This window comes from Ricinus communis, chromosome 7 (assembly GCF_019578655.1).
Source record: "Ricinus communis isolate WT05 ecotype wild-type chromosome 7, ASM1957865v1, whole genome shotgun sequence".
Lineage (NCBI taxonomy): Eukaryota > Viridiplantae > Streptophyta > Magnoliopsida > Malpighiales > Euphorbiaceae > Ricinus > Ricinus communis.
The window spans coordinates 578,104-593,332 of record NC_063262.1 but is presented as its reverse complement, the minus strand read 5'-3'; the positions used below and the strand labels follow the sequence as shown (position 1 = coordinate 593,332).

The 15,229-nt window shown below is 36.4% G+C and overlaps 2 protein-coding genes and 1 pseudogene across 2 annotated transcripts; 2 read left to right on the top strand and 1 right to left on the bottom strand.

Annotated features, from left to right (window-relative positions):
• Window positions 1-1,117: 1,117 nt before the first annotated feature.
• Window positions 1,118-2,815, top strand: LOC8284986 (transcription factor MYB102). Its single transcript, XM_002517956.3, has 3 exons — window positions 1,118-1,448; window positions 1,570-1,699; window positions 1,846-2,815. The coding sequence occupies exons 1-3, from the start codon at window positions 1,316-1,318 to the stop codon at window positions 2,615-2,617; spliced, it is 1,035 nt and encodes a 344-aa protein (XP_002518002.1). The 5' UTR covers window positions 1,118-1,315; the 3' UTR covers window positions 2,618-2,815.
• Window positions 2,816-6,013: 3,198 nt separating this feature from the next.
• On the top strand, window positions 6,014-8,457 carry LOC8284987 (uncharacterized GPI-anchored protein At4g28100). Its single transcript, XM_002517957.4, has 2 exons — window positions 6,014-7,423; window positions 7,905-8,457. Exons 1-2 carry the CDS (start codon window positions 6,806-6,808, stop codon window positions 8,241-8,243), a joined length of 957 nt encoding a protein of 318 aa, XP_002518003.1. The 5' UTR covers window positions 6,014-6,805; the 3' UTR covers window positions 8,244-8,457.
• Window positions 8,458-10,738: 2,281 nt separating this feature from the next.
• Window positions 10,739-14,843, bottom strand: LOC8284988 (annotated as a pseudogene).
• Between the last annotated feature and the right edge of the window lie 386 nt (window positions 14,844-15,229).

The window sequence follows — 15,229 nt, the reverse complement described above, 5'->3', positions numbered from 1 at the left end:
CATATCAAATACAATGACAGACTTGGCTTAAGGGGATTCGCTGATGCTGATTGGGCAAGTTGCCCAGATGATCGCCATTCTGTTGCAGGCTATTATATTTATTTTGGTGACACATTGATTTCATGGTCTTATAAGAAACAACATGTTGTAGCCAGGTCAAGCACTGAGTCTGAATACAGGGCCTTAGCGAATCTTGCTGCAGAGATGTCTTGGATCATTTCACTTCTCAAAGAATTTTCATTTCCTCAGCCATCTAAACCAATTGTGTGGGTTGAAAACTTAAGTGCAGCTGCTCTCGCATCCAATCTTGTGCACCATGCACGAACAAAGCATATTAAGATAGATGTTCATTTTGTTAGGGATATGGTCTTGAGAAAAGATCTGGAAATTTGGTATGTTCCATCACACGATCAGATAGCTGATTGTCTTACAAAGGCATTGACAAATCCCCGATTTCAGTTCTTGCGTGACAAACTCGGCATGGTTGATTCACCCCTTCGTTTGAGAGGGAGAGTTAAAGCAGTAACATAACTGCTGCTGAAATCATTCTGTTTGAAATGTTTAATATTGTTGCAAGTTTTTAGCAGCATTTCTCGCACCTGTAGTCATTAGTTGGTCCTAGTTTGTAGCACAAAATCAGCCATGTATATCTGACATTTATTCCTTATTTTTCTAATAAGTGATTTGTATTCTTTTCTATATATACTGAATGAAGTTTCTATGCAAGCTAACAAAAAAAAGCTGTACTGTCAAATTCTATTTCTGCATGAAAACATAAAAGAGATGATTATGATTAATATCAACAAACCCAATAACTCAACCAACAATCATTGTTGTAGAGAGGTTATTTAACTCTTAAGTCCCGAACTGTAATCCCTTTTTAATTATGCCGAGTATGAGCGATTGAAAAGCAAAGAGAGCGAGTGTTAGATAAAATAAGGTGGAATATATATTTTTATTTTTGAAATTCAAAACAAGAAGAATGTCAACCAAATGAGATAAATGTGAGAGGACGTACGGCAGGCAGGCAAAATTATACATTGTCACACGTTATCTCTTTCATACTTTCAGGATTTTGTGTAAATGATAATAATTATAATTCATCAGTAGCCATGTGCACAATTCTAGCCTCATGGAAGCAGAAACGTGGCTTGAGGACGGCACCAAATATTTTTGACTTGTATCTATTTCGCCGCCATTTCTCCAGGTCTCCACTATATATATGCAACGTCTTCTTCTCCATTACCATCCACAGCTCCACTTTTTCTTTCGATACCCCCACTTTATACCTTTTCCAATATAACTCTATATAACAATGGGAAGAGCACCTTGCTGTGACAAAACTGGACTCAAGAAAGGTCCTTGGACTCCAGACGAAGATCATAAACTCATTTCTTATATTCACCTTCATGGACCCGGCAACTGGCGTACCCTCCCTAAGAATGCTGGTATTTTTATATATTGCCCGCTTACGTGCATCATGCATGCGTCTTTTGATGATCTTCATTCTGCTGTGCTTATATATCTCACTTTTCTTCTGCTCTGTATGCGTGGTTTGTGTTTATTTAGGTCTTCAAAGATGTGGAAAGAGCTGTCGTCTTCGATGGACGAACTATCTCCGACCTGATATCAGGAGAGGAAGGTTCTCTTTTGAAGAAGAAGAAACCATTATCCAGCTCCATAGCTTTTTGGGAAACAAGTTAGTTTTTCCTTTTTCTTTTCTCTTATCCATTTTCAGATTTTTATTAATTATTAGGAGACCTTCTTGCCTGACAATTCATAATTTACTGTTTGTCTAACCTATTTTGAGCCTAACAATTTTCTTTTCTCTTTTGTCAATGTTAGGTGGTCGGCTATAGCTGCTCGCTTGCCTGGCAGAACTGATAACGAAATCAAGAATTATTGGAACACCCACATAAGAAAAAGGTTCCTTAGGAATGGAATTGACCCTGTTACTCATGCTCCTCGTTTGGATCTACTTGACCTATCCTCCATTCTAAGCTCAGCTTTGTGCAATCCATCATTTCTCAATCTTTCAACCTTGTTGGGCACCCAACCATTCCTAAACCCAGAAGTGCTGAGGCTAGCCTCTACTCTACAATCACTAAAACAAGAGAATCCCGAATTGTTTTTGCAGTATCTACAGGACGACCAGTTGCTTAGCAACTTGCCACTGCAAAACCAAGTCCCATTATCGCATCAATTTCAAAATCAAGTTCAAGAATCTAGTGCTCCAGTTTTAAGCCAAACTCAAATCATGCAATCCAATGCAGAAGGGTTTTCATGCCAAAACTCTCAAGAAAACCTACTGGTGCCTTCAACTATGACTGATAGTTTCATTACGCAGCCAAACTATATCTATTGCAACACAGAAACTGCAGTGCCTGATACGCTTCCGGAGAACTCAATATTCCAATCAGGAATCAATGGATACCAAAATTACAGCACTGAATCAGTTATGCCAACGCCATTATCTAGTCCAGCTCCCTTGAATTCTTCATCTACATTGCTTAACAGCAGCAGCAGCAGCACGGAGGATGAGAGAGAAAGCTACTGCAGCAGCTTGTTGAAGTTCGAAATTCCGGAGAGTTTGGACCTTGATGAATACTTGTTGTAAATAATTAATGCACTGTATACGAGAAAGAAACCTACACTGACTTTTGCTGTTTCGTGCTTCTTTTTCTTCCCTTAATTTTCATTTCCTTTTTCATATTTATACATACACATAGGAGTGCTTGCTGCATGTGCAGTTTTTGCTCTGGATTTGTTGTAGTTGTTCATATATATATATAAAGAATTCCTTGTATTTTTTTCACTACAAATTTCGCATAATGAACTGTGCTCGTATCATGTCTCGATCAGTAAAATTAAAGGTGTTCATAAACTAAGAAATTCATTTATATTTTTGTAGTAAATTGTCTATACAATAGGAGCTGTTACCGTACATCTCAAGAACTAATAAATCGAGTAATGTATATCCAGTAAAGGACAAATCCATCTGAAACAGGCACCTTTTTGATCTTGCAAATGTATACTTAGAATCCACAACAGCATTAATCTTTTACATTAATGGCAGCGAGTATATGTCTTTAATTAATGGATTTTATGGTTTGGCAATTAAAGAAGAAGGTTAAAGCCATCTTCTCAGGTCCACCAGAAGCAGATTCAACACCGAAGAAGAAGAAGAAGAAAAAGTGCATTCTTGTCTTTTACATGTGTGCTCCTTTTGAATTGCTCAAACTTTTTTGACTTCGTTTACAAATAATTAACGCTGTAAACATATAAGCATTCATTTTGCCATCTTCAGTTGAGACATTCAAGAAGTTCCATCTTATAAATTGCATGTGATAACAAAAACTAGGATGTATGGTTTCAAACATGCATTAATTCTTGCAAAAGTCTGAGCAGAGAAAATAAAGGTTGGACTGTAATTTAATCTGATAGTTATAGAAGAATGTTAACTCATAATAATGTTTAGTTGGACTGTAATTTTGGCGGTGGATGGATCCATGTTACATGTGGTGTGGGTGCCAATGTTGCCTCGTGTTTTTGAATTTCGCCCGTCAATCTGGACCGGCGTTTTCTTTCTAATGGGCCAAACACATTCCCAAAATTAAAAACATATATATATATTATGATATGGCCCAACTTTTAAACACTGTTGCTCTCAATTCAAGTTTCCTTTCACCTCTCATTACATACTAATCAAAGTTCACTCCAACCCCGGTTCATGATTTATTATTATATTATTGCAATTACAATTTGGTTGGAGAAGCCTGATCTACAGAAAAGATTCATCATGCAATCTCTTTTGTCCCACTTTTAATCTTTCGTTCATGATTTCCAAATCATTCTGATCTTTTTCTTTTTAAGCGAATGATGATCTGTAAACATATCAATAGGCCATGAGATAATGTTTCTGTTTGCATTTTTTCCTTTGTCTTTATACGACAAACCCTTTTTTCTTTTTTCTTGCTTCGATTTCAAGAGAAGGCACATGCATGTAGAAATAGTGCATTGAGCTGTTTCCCATGTTATTTCATGCTTACAAATGTACTTAGGCTTCTTAGGATACATTTTTTATATATAGTTGTCGTTTAGCAATAATTTCATATTCCTTGTTAATGGGTGTGAGAGAAAACTCTGGTGCATATTATAACATAAAATTTAACTGAAAAGCAATGTAAACTTTAGCTGATAAACAAAAGGAATCCAGCAGGGAAAAAAAGCAGACAAAAACCACACAAGCATGCAGATGCAGGAGTCAAGACTCAAGAGGACGAACCTACATAAGAAAAAATGTTAGCAGCACCACTTTAATATGTTTTTCTTGTCAAGCTCAATTACCAAAATTTATTGTGCAATATCAACCCCTTGATGCCTGCTCTCTGATTTTGAAATCTAATACATTGACATGTTATGTATATAAAATATAACATTTAAGTGTGTAAAAGAAGTTCATAGAAAAGCTATGTCCCTCCTTTTTCTCTGTCACAAAAACTGAAACTAAGGGACCCAAAACCCAAAGAAGCTAATTGAGAAAAACAAAGAAAAAAAAGAAAGAAAGAAAGAAAGGTAATAGGGAGTGGTGATTGTAAGCTTTTCACAAAGGGACTTTATGGTGGAATAATTTTGGCCTGATTGGATCTTTATATTTTGTCATTGGATTTTCCATATGTTGATGCACCTATGACTAATAATATTATACAATTTCCCTCTCTGATTGGTGGGATCTTACCTAAATTTGTGTCTTCATTTTTTGTCCTTTCGCAGAGGTGGGAAGGACTATTATCACATAAAATAAATTTTAGTTTGAATTTTGTATTCTTTTTTTTTGTTATTTATTTGGTGCGAACAGAAGTACAATACTCAATGAACAAGTGCTATCATTTGCAAATTGGAATGGACAATAGCCAGCACCTGAAGATCTGAAGAAAAAACATGAAAAATAAATGAGGACTGCGGTACCTCTCTTCTTTTTTATTCTCTTCAGAGAGAAGAACAAAAGAAGAGGAAGAGAGCAATTCCATGAAGGAATACTGAAGATCCACAACTTTTATTCATGTTAAAAGAATTCACATCTTTTCAATGAGAGGGAATAAAAAAAGGCAGAACATGAAAGAAGAGAAAAGATACAGAAGTGGGCTACCATTTTAGCAAATTCATTACTTTATATTATCCTTATAAAGGAAAAAAAAAAAAAGAACAAGAAAGAAAAGAAGTTTGTTTTTCTGTCAGTCACGATTCCTTCCTGTAGGAGATGAGGAATGGAGAGTGCAAGTGAAGCAGAAACTAGTGCCTGAAAGAGTTCAACAACCAAAGGTCTACTTGAGTAAATCTAAAATCCCTCTTCTTCCAATGTTTCATTTCTATCTCCACACCACAAACTCCAAGTGAATGCTGAGGATTGATTTATTTTCTGTGTAAATAGCATAATGGATATTAGGACATACGAGGTGCCTATTAGGAAATAGATGGGACACACAACATACAGTCATAGTTTTATGAATATGATGAACGATAAAATGGTCCCAATATGTTTCTGTTTTCTTTTCTTTTATTTTGAATCATTCAACATCTTGTTATGACTAATGAGCCAAACCTTTTTGATTTCTTATGATTCTGATAAAGTCTTGTCCTTACTTTTTCCACCTCTCAATTCTTGCCTCAGTTGGGTCCCTTTGTTCTTTTTTTTTTTTTTTTTCGGTTTTCACATTGCAGGGAAGTGGTTTTATTGTGATTTGCGAATCATATTATGACGTCCTGCATGTGTTTTATATCTGTTGTCATATTTGATGGTGATCATGTGCAGTAGTCAGATGATGGAAGAAGTAAATCAAAGAGGGAAAGTAGCAATTGCAGATTGGATTGGAGTAACCAAACACAAACACTTTGATTTGATAATATCATATCACTCCATGAATCAGAAAGAGAATGAAAAAGAAAAAGACGCCACATCCCATTGCAACATGACAAATCCTACTTACACACTACAAAAAGGAGACACCTTCTCCTTCTATCTCATACCAAACGAATCTCGGACCCTTTTAATTTGCTCTTTTTCCTACTTCCAATCAGAAAATATGAAACTGCTTAAATTCAATCACTCCAAAATAATACAAATACAATAATACATTGATGACAAAACACCTTGTTTCTTGAGCTCGGAGCGTCAGTTGGCACTTCGCAGCATACTTGCCACTACAGCACTGCCCTTTGTCCTAGAAAGAGAGAGATCCCTTACCTTTACTTTATCTTGTGGATTTGGGTCGAAGATAGATGATAATTCCATAATCTGTCATTTCCTAATCATATATTATAAATAAAAAAGAAAAAACAATACTCAAGACTCAAAGAGAGAGAGCAAAGCCCAAAACGGACACTTTTTCCAACTCATCTTCCACAAATCTCTCCTTTCCTTTTTCCTTTGTATTCACTGTTGCTATTGCTATTGTTTCTACATTTACTTTCTTCAAGGTTTCCTTCTTTCTTTCTTTCTCACTTCCAACTCACCATACCAAATCTCCAAGGAAGAGAAAAAGAAACAAGAAGTCACCAAACCCACTCATTTCCTTTGAATATCTCCTGAATCTCCAACCCTTTCCTTTTCCTTTTTCTTCTTCCATGATTTCCAAGTTATAAAGCTAACTCTTTTAGCCATAGATAAAGAATTTAAAAAGCAAACCATCTCCCCAATCAAAATCTCTCTACTTTTCGTCTCTTTCTTTCACCCGTCAGTCATTGAGGAAAACCAAAACCCAAACCCAAATCTTGACTTGCTTCTTTCACTAAAATACCTGCAAAGATGCAATCTTTTGTTTCAGTCATCATCTTCTTTTACTTATTTACACCTTCTCTCGCGGGTTTACTAGCGGAACCGGTATCTGGGTCAAACCAGCCACTGAAACCAGGAGACTACTCCTCTCCTAATACAGTGCCGGCCTTTCCTGTTCAAACAGAGTCGCAGGTTTGCCGGTTAGATCTCTCGGCTGAGCTATTCGGGGGCGTCAACGATGCATGCGGCAGAGAGCTTGACAGGAGCCGTTGCTGCCCAGTGCTAGCCGCATGGCTGTTTGCTGCTCACGCTCGCTACGCTCTCCAGGTTTCAGCCTCTGCTCCTGCATCTGCTGAAGAAGACCTTCCAATGATGCCTGATGACTCCCAAAAATGTGTGAATTCTCTGCAAAGTGCGTTGTTGAGCAGGAATGTGAAGATTCCACAGCCAAATGCGAGCTGTGATGCTATATTGTGTTTTTGTGGGATAAGGCTTCACCAGATTACTTCTTTGAGTTGTCCTGCCGCTTTCAATGTCAGCTCTGGTTTCCATAATGCTACCCCTACTGCTGCTGTGAAGAATTTAGAGAAGAATTGTAAGAATTCCTCGTATTCTGGTTGTACTAAGTGTCTTGGCGCCCTCCAAAAGGTCAGTTATAAATATTCATTACCTGCATTTATTAGGGTTGGTTCTAAGAGATATGGAGTTGCATTTATTATGTTTCTCTCCTTTGTGTGATGCTGTGGATTCATTTTCTTCCATTTGATTGATCCCCAAGGACTCGAGTTTTAGCCACAAAGATTGGATCTTTGCTTTTTACCCATTAAACTAATACTTGTGCGCTCTTCTCATTTCCAAAAATTCAATCTGGGAATTGAATAATAATGTATTGAATGAAAGCTCACTCAGACCCGGTTGGGGGATTTTTGCCGTTTCCTGAAATGAACCAAAATTCATACTAAGAAATTGACACCTACCCCATGTGCCTATGCCCGTCACTTTTCTCTTATACCTTTTACATTGCATACAATTTGGTTGTTGCTTTAAATTTCCTTCCTACTTAACCTTTCCTCTTTTATATATTTACATTGTATCTTTTATTGATTAAAATGGGGTCCGGTAAATGCAGCTAAAGGGCAGCAACAAGACCGTAACAGGGGGAGGAAGAGATGACAGAGCAAACAAGATGTTCAATAGGGACTGCCAACTGATGGGTCTCACATGGCTGCTCGCTCGCAACAAGACAGCTTATATACCAACAGTTTCTGCTGTTTTGAGAGCTATCATGTACAGTGCCCACCCGCCCCACGAATCGAAGTGCAGCCCTGACCAAGAAAACATGCCTTTGGCTGTTGATTCTTTACACTTTGGGAACGCTCAGTCATATTCTACTTCGCTTTCTCGGTCCCTTTTCGGGTTTCCGGTTTTACCCATAATCATTCTGGTTTTGTTATATGGATACTATTAAGACCAAACATCTCTCTTTTACATTGGGCAGTGATGATGGCCTATACCTTTTGCCATTGTAATTTTTTTGGTACTGCCACTAGGACAGGGGTGTGATATGGGTCACGTGAAGCTAGTAGACAAAAAGGGGAGGGTTGTTTTTGTCTTTTTGCCCACTGTAAATTTTCAGCTCATCATCAGAATATTTATTTTTTGACTTGGTTCGATGATGCAAATTACCTTTTTAGTTTAGTAGATGATTAGATTAGATTAATTAAATAGTAGTAGTTAATAGAAAATTAAGGGATCAGCTTTGATGTTTGTGATTAAATAATGAATGCGATCGAGAGACCACTTCTCCCTAGGAGGAGGGAGTATGTTGGTCGTTTGATAATAATGACAATTACTTAAGCATACCATTTGAGAAACCTGTTAAATGCGTTCGAGTTTGGCCTTTAAAGGATTATTAAAAACTCCTAATACCAAAAAGGTTTGATTACTTTAGGAGAATGAGAGTGGAAAAGAAACATATATGAGTTTCACATGTTGAAGAGAGTGAATTGCGCTTCAATGTTTGTCTTCATTATTATTATTATTGTTGTTCATCTCTCGCAGGAGGCTGTCTCTTTAAGTCTCAAATGTAAGACCTGGACCTCGTAGAAGAAAACCATACTCATACTCATGCAACTATCTCAATCCCCCCACCCACAAAAGCAAATCAAATTGTGATTTAGTAACAATATTCAAACCCATTTTGTCGCACAGTAATTCTTACATAACCACACAAACAGTCCGAAAGGTTATCGCCCTCCTGCGAAATCCCATTATTTATTTAGTTTCAGGAACACATGTCCCTCAGCAAATATACCACCTGCCAGATTCCGTTAAGCAACAGAAATCCAATAATTTTGAATTTACTTTGACCAAGATACTACTTGCCCCGTAACCTTGTAATTCAGTAAAATATATAGAACGCTGGAGCCAGTAAAAATCCCAGAAAGAGCAGAAATCACGAGTCCTTTTCGTGACTCTAGCTTCAGGGATTGAAACTTTTCTCCCAATGCACATGAAACATTGCTATCAGAACAAGCTAGTCTATACCTGAAAACATTATCAGATTCAGAAACGTTACCCCCTATATATGCAATCTATCTTGGCACACGATTTCTTAATTAATATTGGATCATGAACGGAAAAAGAAACCATTTTACTGGCTTAACTCGTGGTGTTATTCTAATCGAGGACATACTAAAACTATATGATGCTTTATGTTCTGATAAGAAACCCAGGAAAAATAGACAATGGTAGCACATATATCAGAAAACACTAGCATTAGATATTTACATAACAATTTAATTGCCATAAACGCTATTACACAGAGGGAAAGAAAACACACAGAGACTTGATCTTGGAGTGGTGGTTTGGATTGGATTCCGCCACCGGCAAGATCATCTAAAACAGTTTTGGGTCCTTCTATCTAAAGCGGCCTTTGGGTGGTATCGTAGCACTTCAAAATGGGTTGTTCTGGAAAGGTACATGCACAGACAAGCACATTGGATTAACTGAAAAGAAAAACAAATGTTTAACCAAGTAATTTATGGAGGTTCTTTTCTAAATATTTCAGGAAGGAAGGAAACAAATAAAGTAATGGAGGTTCCTTTTGCTATCGCGTCCATCTCAACAACTCCCAAATGCTGCTTTGTCAGATAAAGTAAAGGAAAATATTTGAGTAAACTAAAACTGCAGCAAATAAGAGGGGACAAGCTAGAACATGTTGTGAGGTCAACCAAATACAGTAGTGACCTGAGCAAAGCCAATTTGCATGAAGAAGAGGTCTCCACTCGTCCCACTCGGCAAGAAAGCATCTCCAAATCCAAACATACCAGTAATTCTAATAGTACAAATTCCAATGAAACGTCTGCTATTTGCAGCATAACAAACATGTTCCTGAATTGATGAAATGTCATAAAGGTATATATGCAGCATTAGTTAAGAGAGTTTAGCCTCATTGTATGCAGGTTTTCAGACTGCAAATGGTTGAACACACAGATTCAAGCATTTGATATAAATCAATTTCATTATTGAAGTGGTACCCAATCCTATGGGCTATACTTCAAATTCTAAGTCATTTACTTTGAACTCGATTAACAATTTATAAGAATACGTATTGCTTTGGAGCAACCAAATCATGGGTTAATTAAAAAGTTTCCAAATGCACAAAAAGACAAAATCTTTTTGCATAATATATACCCTGTTCAAGTTTCCTCACCCTCACCTAAACCAAGACCAAAACCAAAACCAACATGAGAAAGATCAATTCTTTCCACCAGAAACAACAAAAGATAGCTAGTCACTTCAACAAAGATCACCATTTTACGGTCCTTTTTTTTTTTCCTTCAAAATGAGGGTGGCCTAACCTAAAGCTAGGGGTCAGTCATTTGCATATAGCTTTACAGATTTCATACTTTATCTGTTCGAAAATAATAAGCTCATGCAAAAAAAGGAAAAAAAAAAAAAAACACAAAAATCTTTAAACTTTTCAATCAGGCAGCAGCATTAAAAACCTACCAGAACTGTTAAAAGCAAATGGATGAGGCAGTGTTCTGGATGTTACAGAGATAAGATCAAAACAATCCGATTTTACATCTGTGTAATTGCCCAAGGAATTCTATAAAACCTTCTCCCCTTCTCTGAATAACCATATTATACATCAGATACAATATTCTTGTCCAGGAAAACATATCCTGTCTGTTTGAATTCATTTACTTGAAAGTGAAAGCTCACCATCCTTTGCCTATTAGCCATAACCAGTCGAGTACATTTCCAGCAAAAATACCACCCAGAAGAAATAACGTAAGCAAATTTCCCAAGGCGTTCTGCTCTGGTCCCTATGGAGACAGAAAATGGATTTGAATTATTTTTAATCAAATGCTGCTACTTAATCCTTACAACTTGTATTCAGAAAGTATTTTATAGAGGAAAAACAAACCTTGTAACCTTTTGGTGCAGAAGTAAGAACGCAGACAGTGAGATAACCATTGGTTATCCCTAAGAAGGATGTTAGCATTATCATCCAGCCCTGGTCTGCATACTTGGCTGTGAAATAGAATGCTGGAATCAGTAAGAAACGAGAGAGAACAGCTATCATGAGACCTTTTCTCGACTCTAGTTTCAAGGATTTTATCAGTGGAATGTTTCTCCCAATAAGATCGCACACATTGTACATGGCTATCAAAACAAGGGCATACCTGCATGTCGTCAAATTCAGAAACAACTTCTCAGTACCATGATTTTCTTAGTTACCAAAGAAGTGATGGCTTACTGATAAGGACATTTAAACAGATTGTCTCATTCTAAACTAAGACTAACCATGTACCCAAACTATGCGATCCAGTATCTTCGGATAAGAATCCAGGGAAAATTGACAACGTGAGCACATATATCAAAAGCAAATCAATTGCATAATCAATGTTCTGCAACAATAAGTCTTTGTTGCCTAGCCGCTCTAATCGTTTTGGATCTTCCTCAGCCTGTCAAAAGATTCAGTTTTTCTTTTTAAAAAAAAAATTGCATACCATATGCATATGTTAAATGAAAACTCTCAAGGCAAAGAGGCGTACTTCTTGTTGTGGCAATGCTCTGAGGCCACCAGCAGCAAGATCAGCTGAAACAGTTTTGGATCCTTCTGCAGCTGCCTTCGAGCGGTAGTACTTCACAATGGGTAGTTTTGGAAAAGCATGTGCATAGAGGAAAACGCAAAGAAGCTCGAAAAATGCAGAGATGGCAAAGAATAAAACTACAATAGACAATGGAACATATTTAGTCATGATAACCAACTTGCAGAAAGTCCACAGAAGCACTTTCTTGTTAAAGTAATAATACTTTAACAGGTTCTGGATATATAAGATGTGAATGCCTGCTCAAATAGTTAGCCTTAGCAACCAATTTTAACAAAACTTCATGTGAACTTTCTGAAGACAGAATATTCATATTACATAGAAAGCAGAACAGCATAATACCTTCCTAGCACTGGACATTCTAGATTGTTAGTTTTGCTAATGCACAAGATTTATAGCCACTATCAACTTCTAAGCACATATTTAGAATACACGATACAAGTTGAGACCAGTAAAGCAGTTGATATGCACCCATCGTTATTAACTCAAATTACTCATCAGTAAAACCGTCTAAAATAAGTGTTCTCCTTATGAGATTTCAATATTATAAACTCGAGCAGAACATGACATTAAATTCAAAGAACTTCAAATAAGGCACAGAGACAACATCAATCAGAATGAATTCCCAAACTTAATATGAGATGGGAAACATATTATTTTAAGTCTGTGAGAGGACAAATTACTGTATGAAACAAATGACAAGAAACACAAGTTCACTTTCAAGAAAATATTTATGTCATTCACCCTCTGGGCAAGAAAAAGAAGAAGTTAACCTAATAAATAAGCAGAAGAGTATTTTTGTTTTACATTTAGAAGAAGCAAAATACAAAGAAATTGAACCTACTAGCTCCCTTGCGAAGTCCATTCTTTGAATTCTCAAATGCTGCTTTTGTAATTAATCGCAAACCAGAGGTTAGAGTTCCTGATGCTGCCATGCCAGCAAGGAATGACTGAAGGTTTAAGGCAAGTATAGATCTATTACACTCACATTGTAAAGTTTTTCCTAAAGAAGATAGAACAGCCAATATTACAAGTCCAACCACATTTATTGACCTGCAGAAATTCGGGTTGCATGTAGGAGAGGTCTCCTATCATTCCACCCTGCACATGAGCATCAGCAACTCCAAATGCACCACTAATGGCACAAATCCCAATAAATGTTCCAAGGCCTCCTCTTCCTGATGTAGCTAAATCCAACTATGGTAACAGAACAAGATGCACATGGACAGATTGTTAAAATAACTAATTTGCATATGCATTAATCACATGCGTCGATATGATAAACGGAACACCTGAAATTAAAAGATGAAGAATACTTACAATTAAGACCAAGAGAGAGCTTATGAAAAATAGATTATACCCAAACAAGTTTCTTTTCCTAGTGTTGAGTTTGGCCTCATTGTATGCCAGTACTGAGAGTGTTCCAAATGCAAATGGCTGATAAACAAGAGCAAGCACCCTTGAGGGATGATATCACTGCATAGGTAAATGAAAATAAAAATGTTATCATATAAATAGTCATGCCATCTAAGGCTATTGTAATAACAGCAGCAACAATGATGAGAAGAACTAAAATGCCAATTAATTTAAAGGGAAGAGATTATTGTAGTGGAGGAATTAGTGGCAAAAACAAAAAGGATACGAGACAAAGCCATGCTCATTTAATTAATTCATATACGTTTTTCAACCCATGTAAATAATATATATAATTAAATACTCATAAAAGTAAGCATGAATTGTCACATAGCTAGTATCCAAGATTCTTAAACATATGCAATAAAATTCACACTACAGTGAGACGAAAGCTTTTCTTTTTTGTTGCACACTTTCGTTTGTAACTATGAAACAGCACTGGCTCCTTTCAACTAGAATGCTAAATTATAAAGTCGTGTTCCAGGACAATAAACTAACTGTGCTGGTGTCTGGGGAATGTTAAAAGGTTGGGATTTGCATAGGAATATTTTGGGATCCACATCATAAAGATACAGCCAACTCTTCATCTGTCCTCACAAATTCTCAAATCCATAAATAAGAAAGGGAAACAATGACCATCATCATAAATCTGTTCAACTTTAGAGATGATATGTATACTGGTCTGAAGGCATCAAAAACAAAAAAAGAAAAAAATGCAAAAGCCTAATGGATATGGAAATACCGGGAAAAGAAAAGAATAGTAATCTTCAATGGTGAGCATACTATTCCATGAAAAGAGGCAGCCGTTCCCCAGAAGCCAGCAGAGTGCCATAGCAGAAAACTTTCCCTGTGTATGTTAGAAACAATGGTGAGAGATGCAGAAAGTAAATATTCATACTTGAAGTGATTAAATTACAAACCTCAAGGTTGTTAGGAGCTGAACTGCCGTCGAGGTTAGCCATCATTAATATTGCTTTCTTTGGAACAGCTGCTACATGGAATTACGGATCAAGCGGCTTATTTCAGGCATTAATAGAAACAATAAAAGAAGTTCCCAGTTGGATTTCTAAATAAAAGAGATGAAGAAAAGCATTGTATTTTAATCAGTTAAATAATAGAGAGTGAATAGACATCAAGAAAGTGAGATAGGCAAGTCAAACACTTTGATCATGTCACAGCTAAAGTATGAATGAAGACTTTGAATATAATAATAATAATAATAATTATTACTCTGCTATCACAAATGACAAAACGGCAAAACCTCAATAAGAACAAGAAAAGAAACCTCAGTCAGCGTACAAAATTCAACTGACAATAAAATCAATAACTTCATTTAGATATAAAGAATTCATCAAAGAAGAAGAAAGAAGAAAGAAAAAAGAAGAAGGAAATCACCTTTTGAGCAAGAGGTGGAAAGAAGATTAAATCAAGAATGGATTTGCTGAATCAAGAAAGTTACGTAAGCATTTGGTTGGATGAAGATATATTGTTTTGAGCTGAAAAGAAAATATGAGTCCTGATAAAATGAGAATCCTAATTAATGTATACAACGACAAACTAGTTTTGATAATTTTCATGAACTCCGAAAACTGACTATAAAATCCTTAAACATCTGAAAAAATCATTTATTCCAAATCCAAGCAAGGGCATGGAAATGAAAGGAGTGGCACTGTTTGGCAATGGCAGCATGGAGATGGAGAACACTTTAATTTGCCTGCTGCATTGTATAAAGGGTTAATTACACATAAATACCATATAGAGATGGCAAAAAAAGAGAGAAAAAGGAAGGAAAGTGGAAGTGGGCTAACAACAAAGATGTAATGGGCCGAGAATAGATAATAAACACAACACAAACAGAGATTAAATAAAAATAAAAATAAAAGAAAAATATTAAATTTTGAAATAATAAATTAGAGAA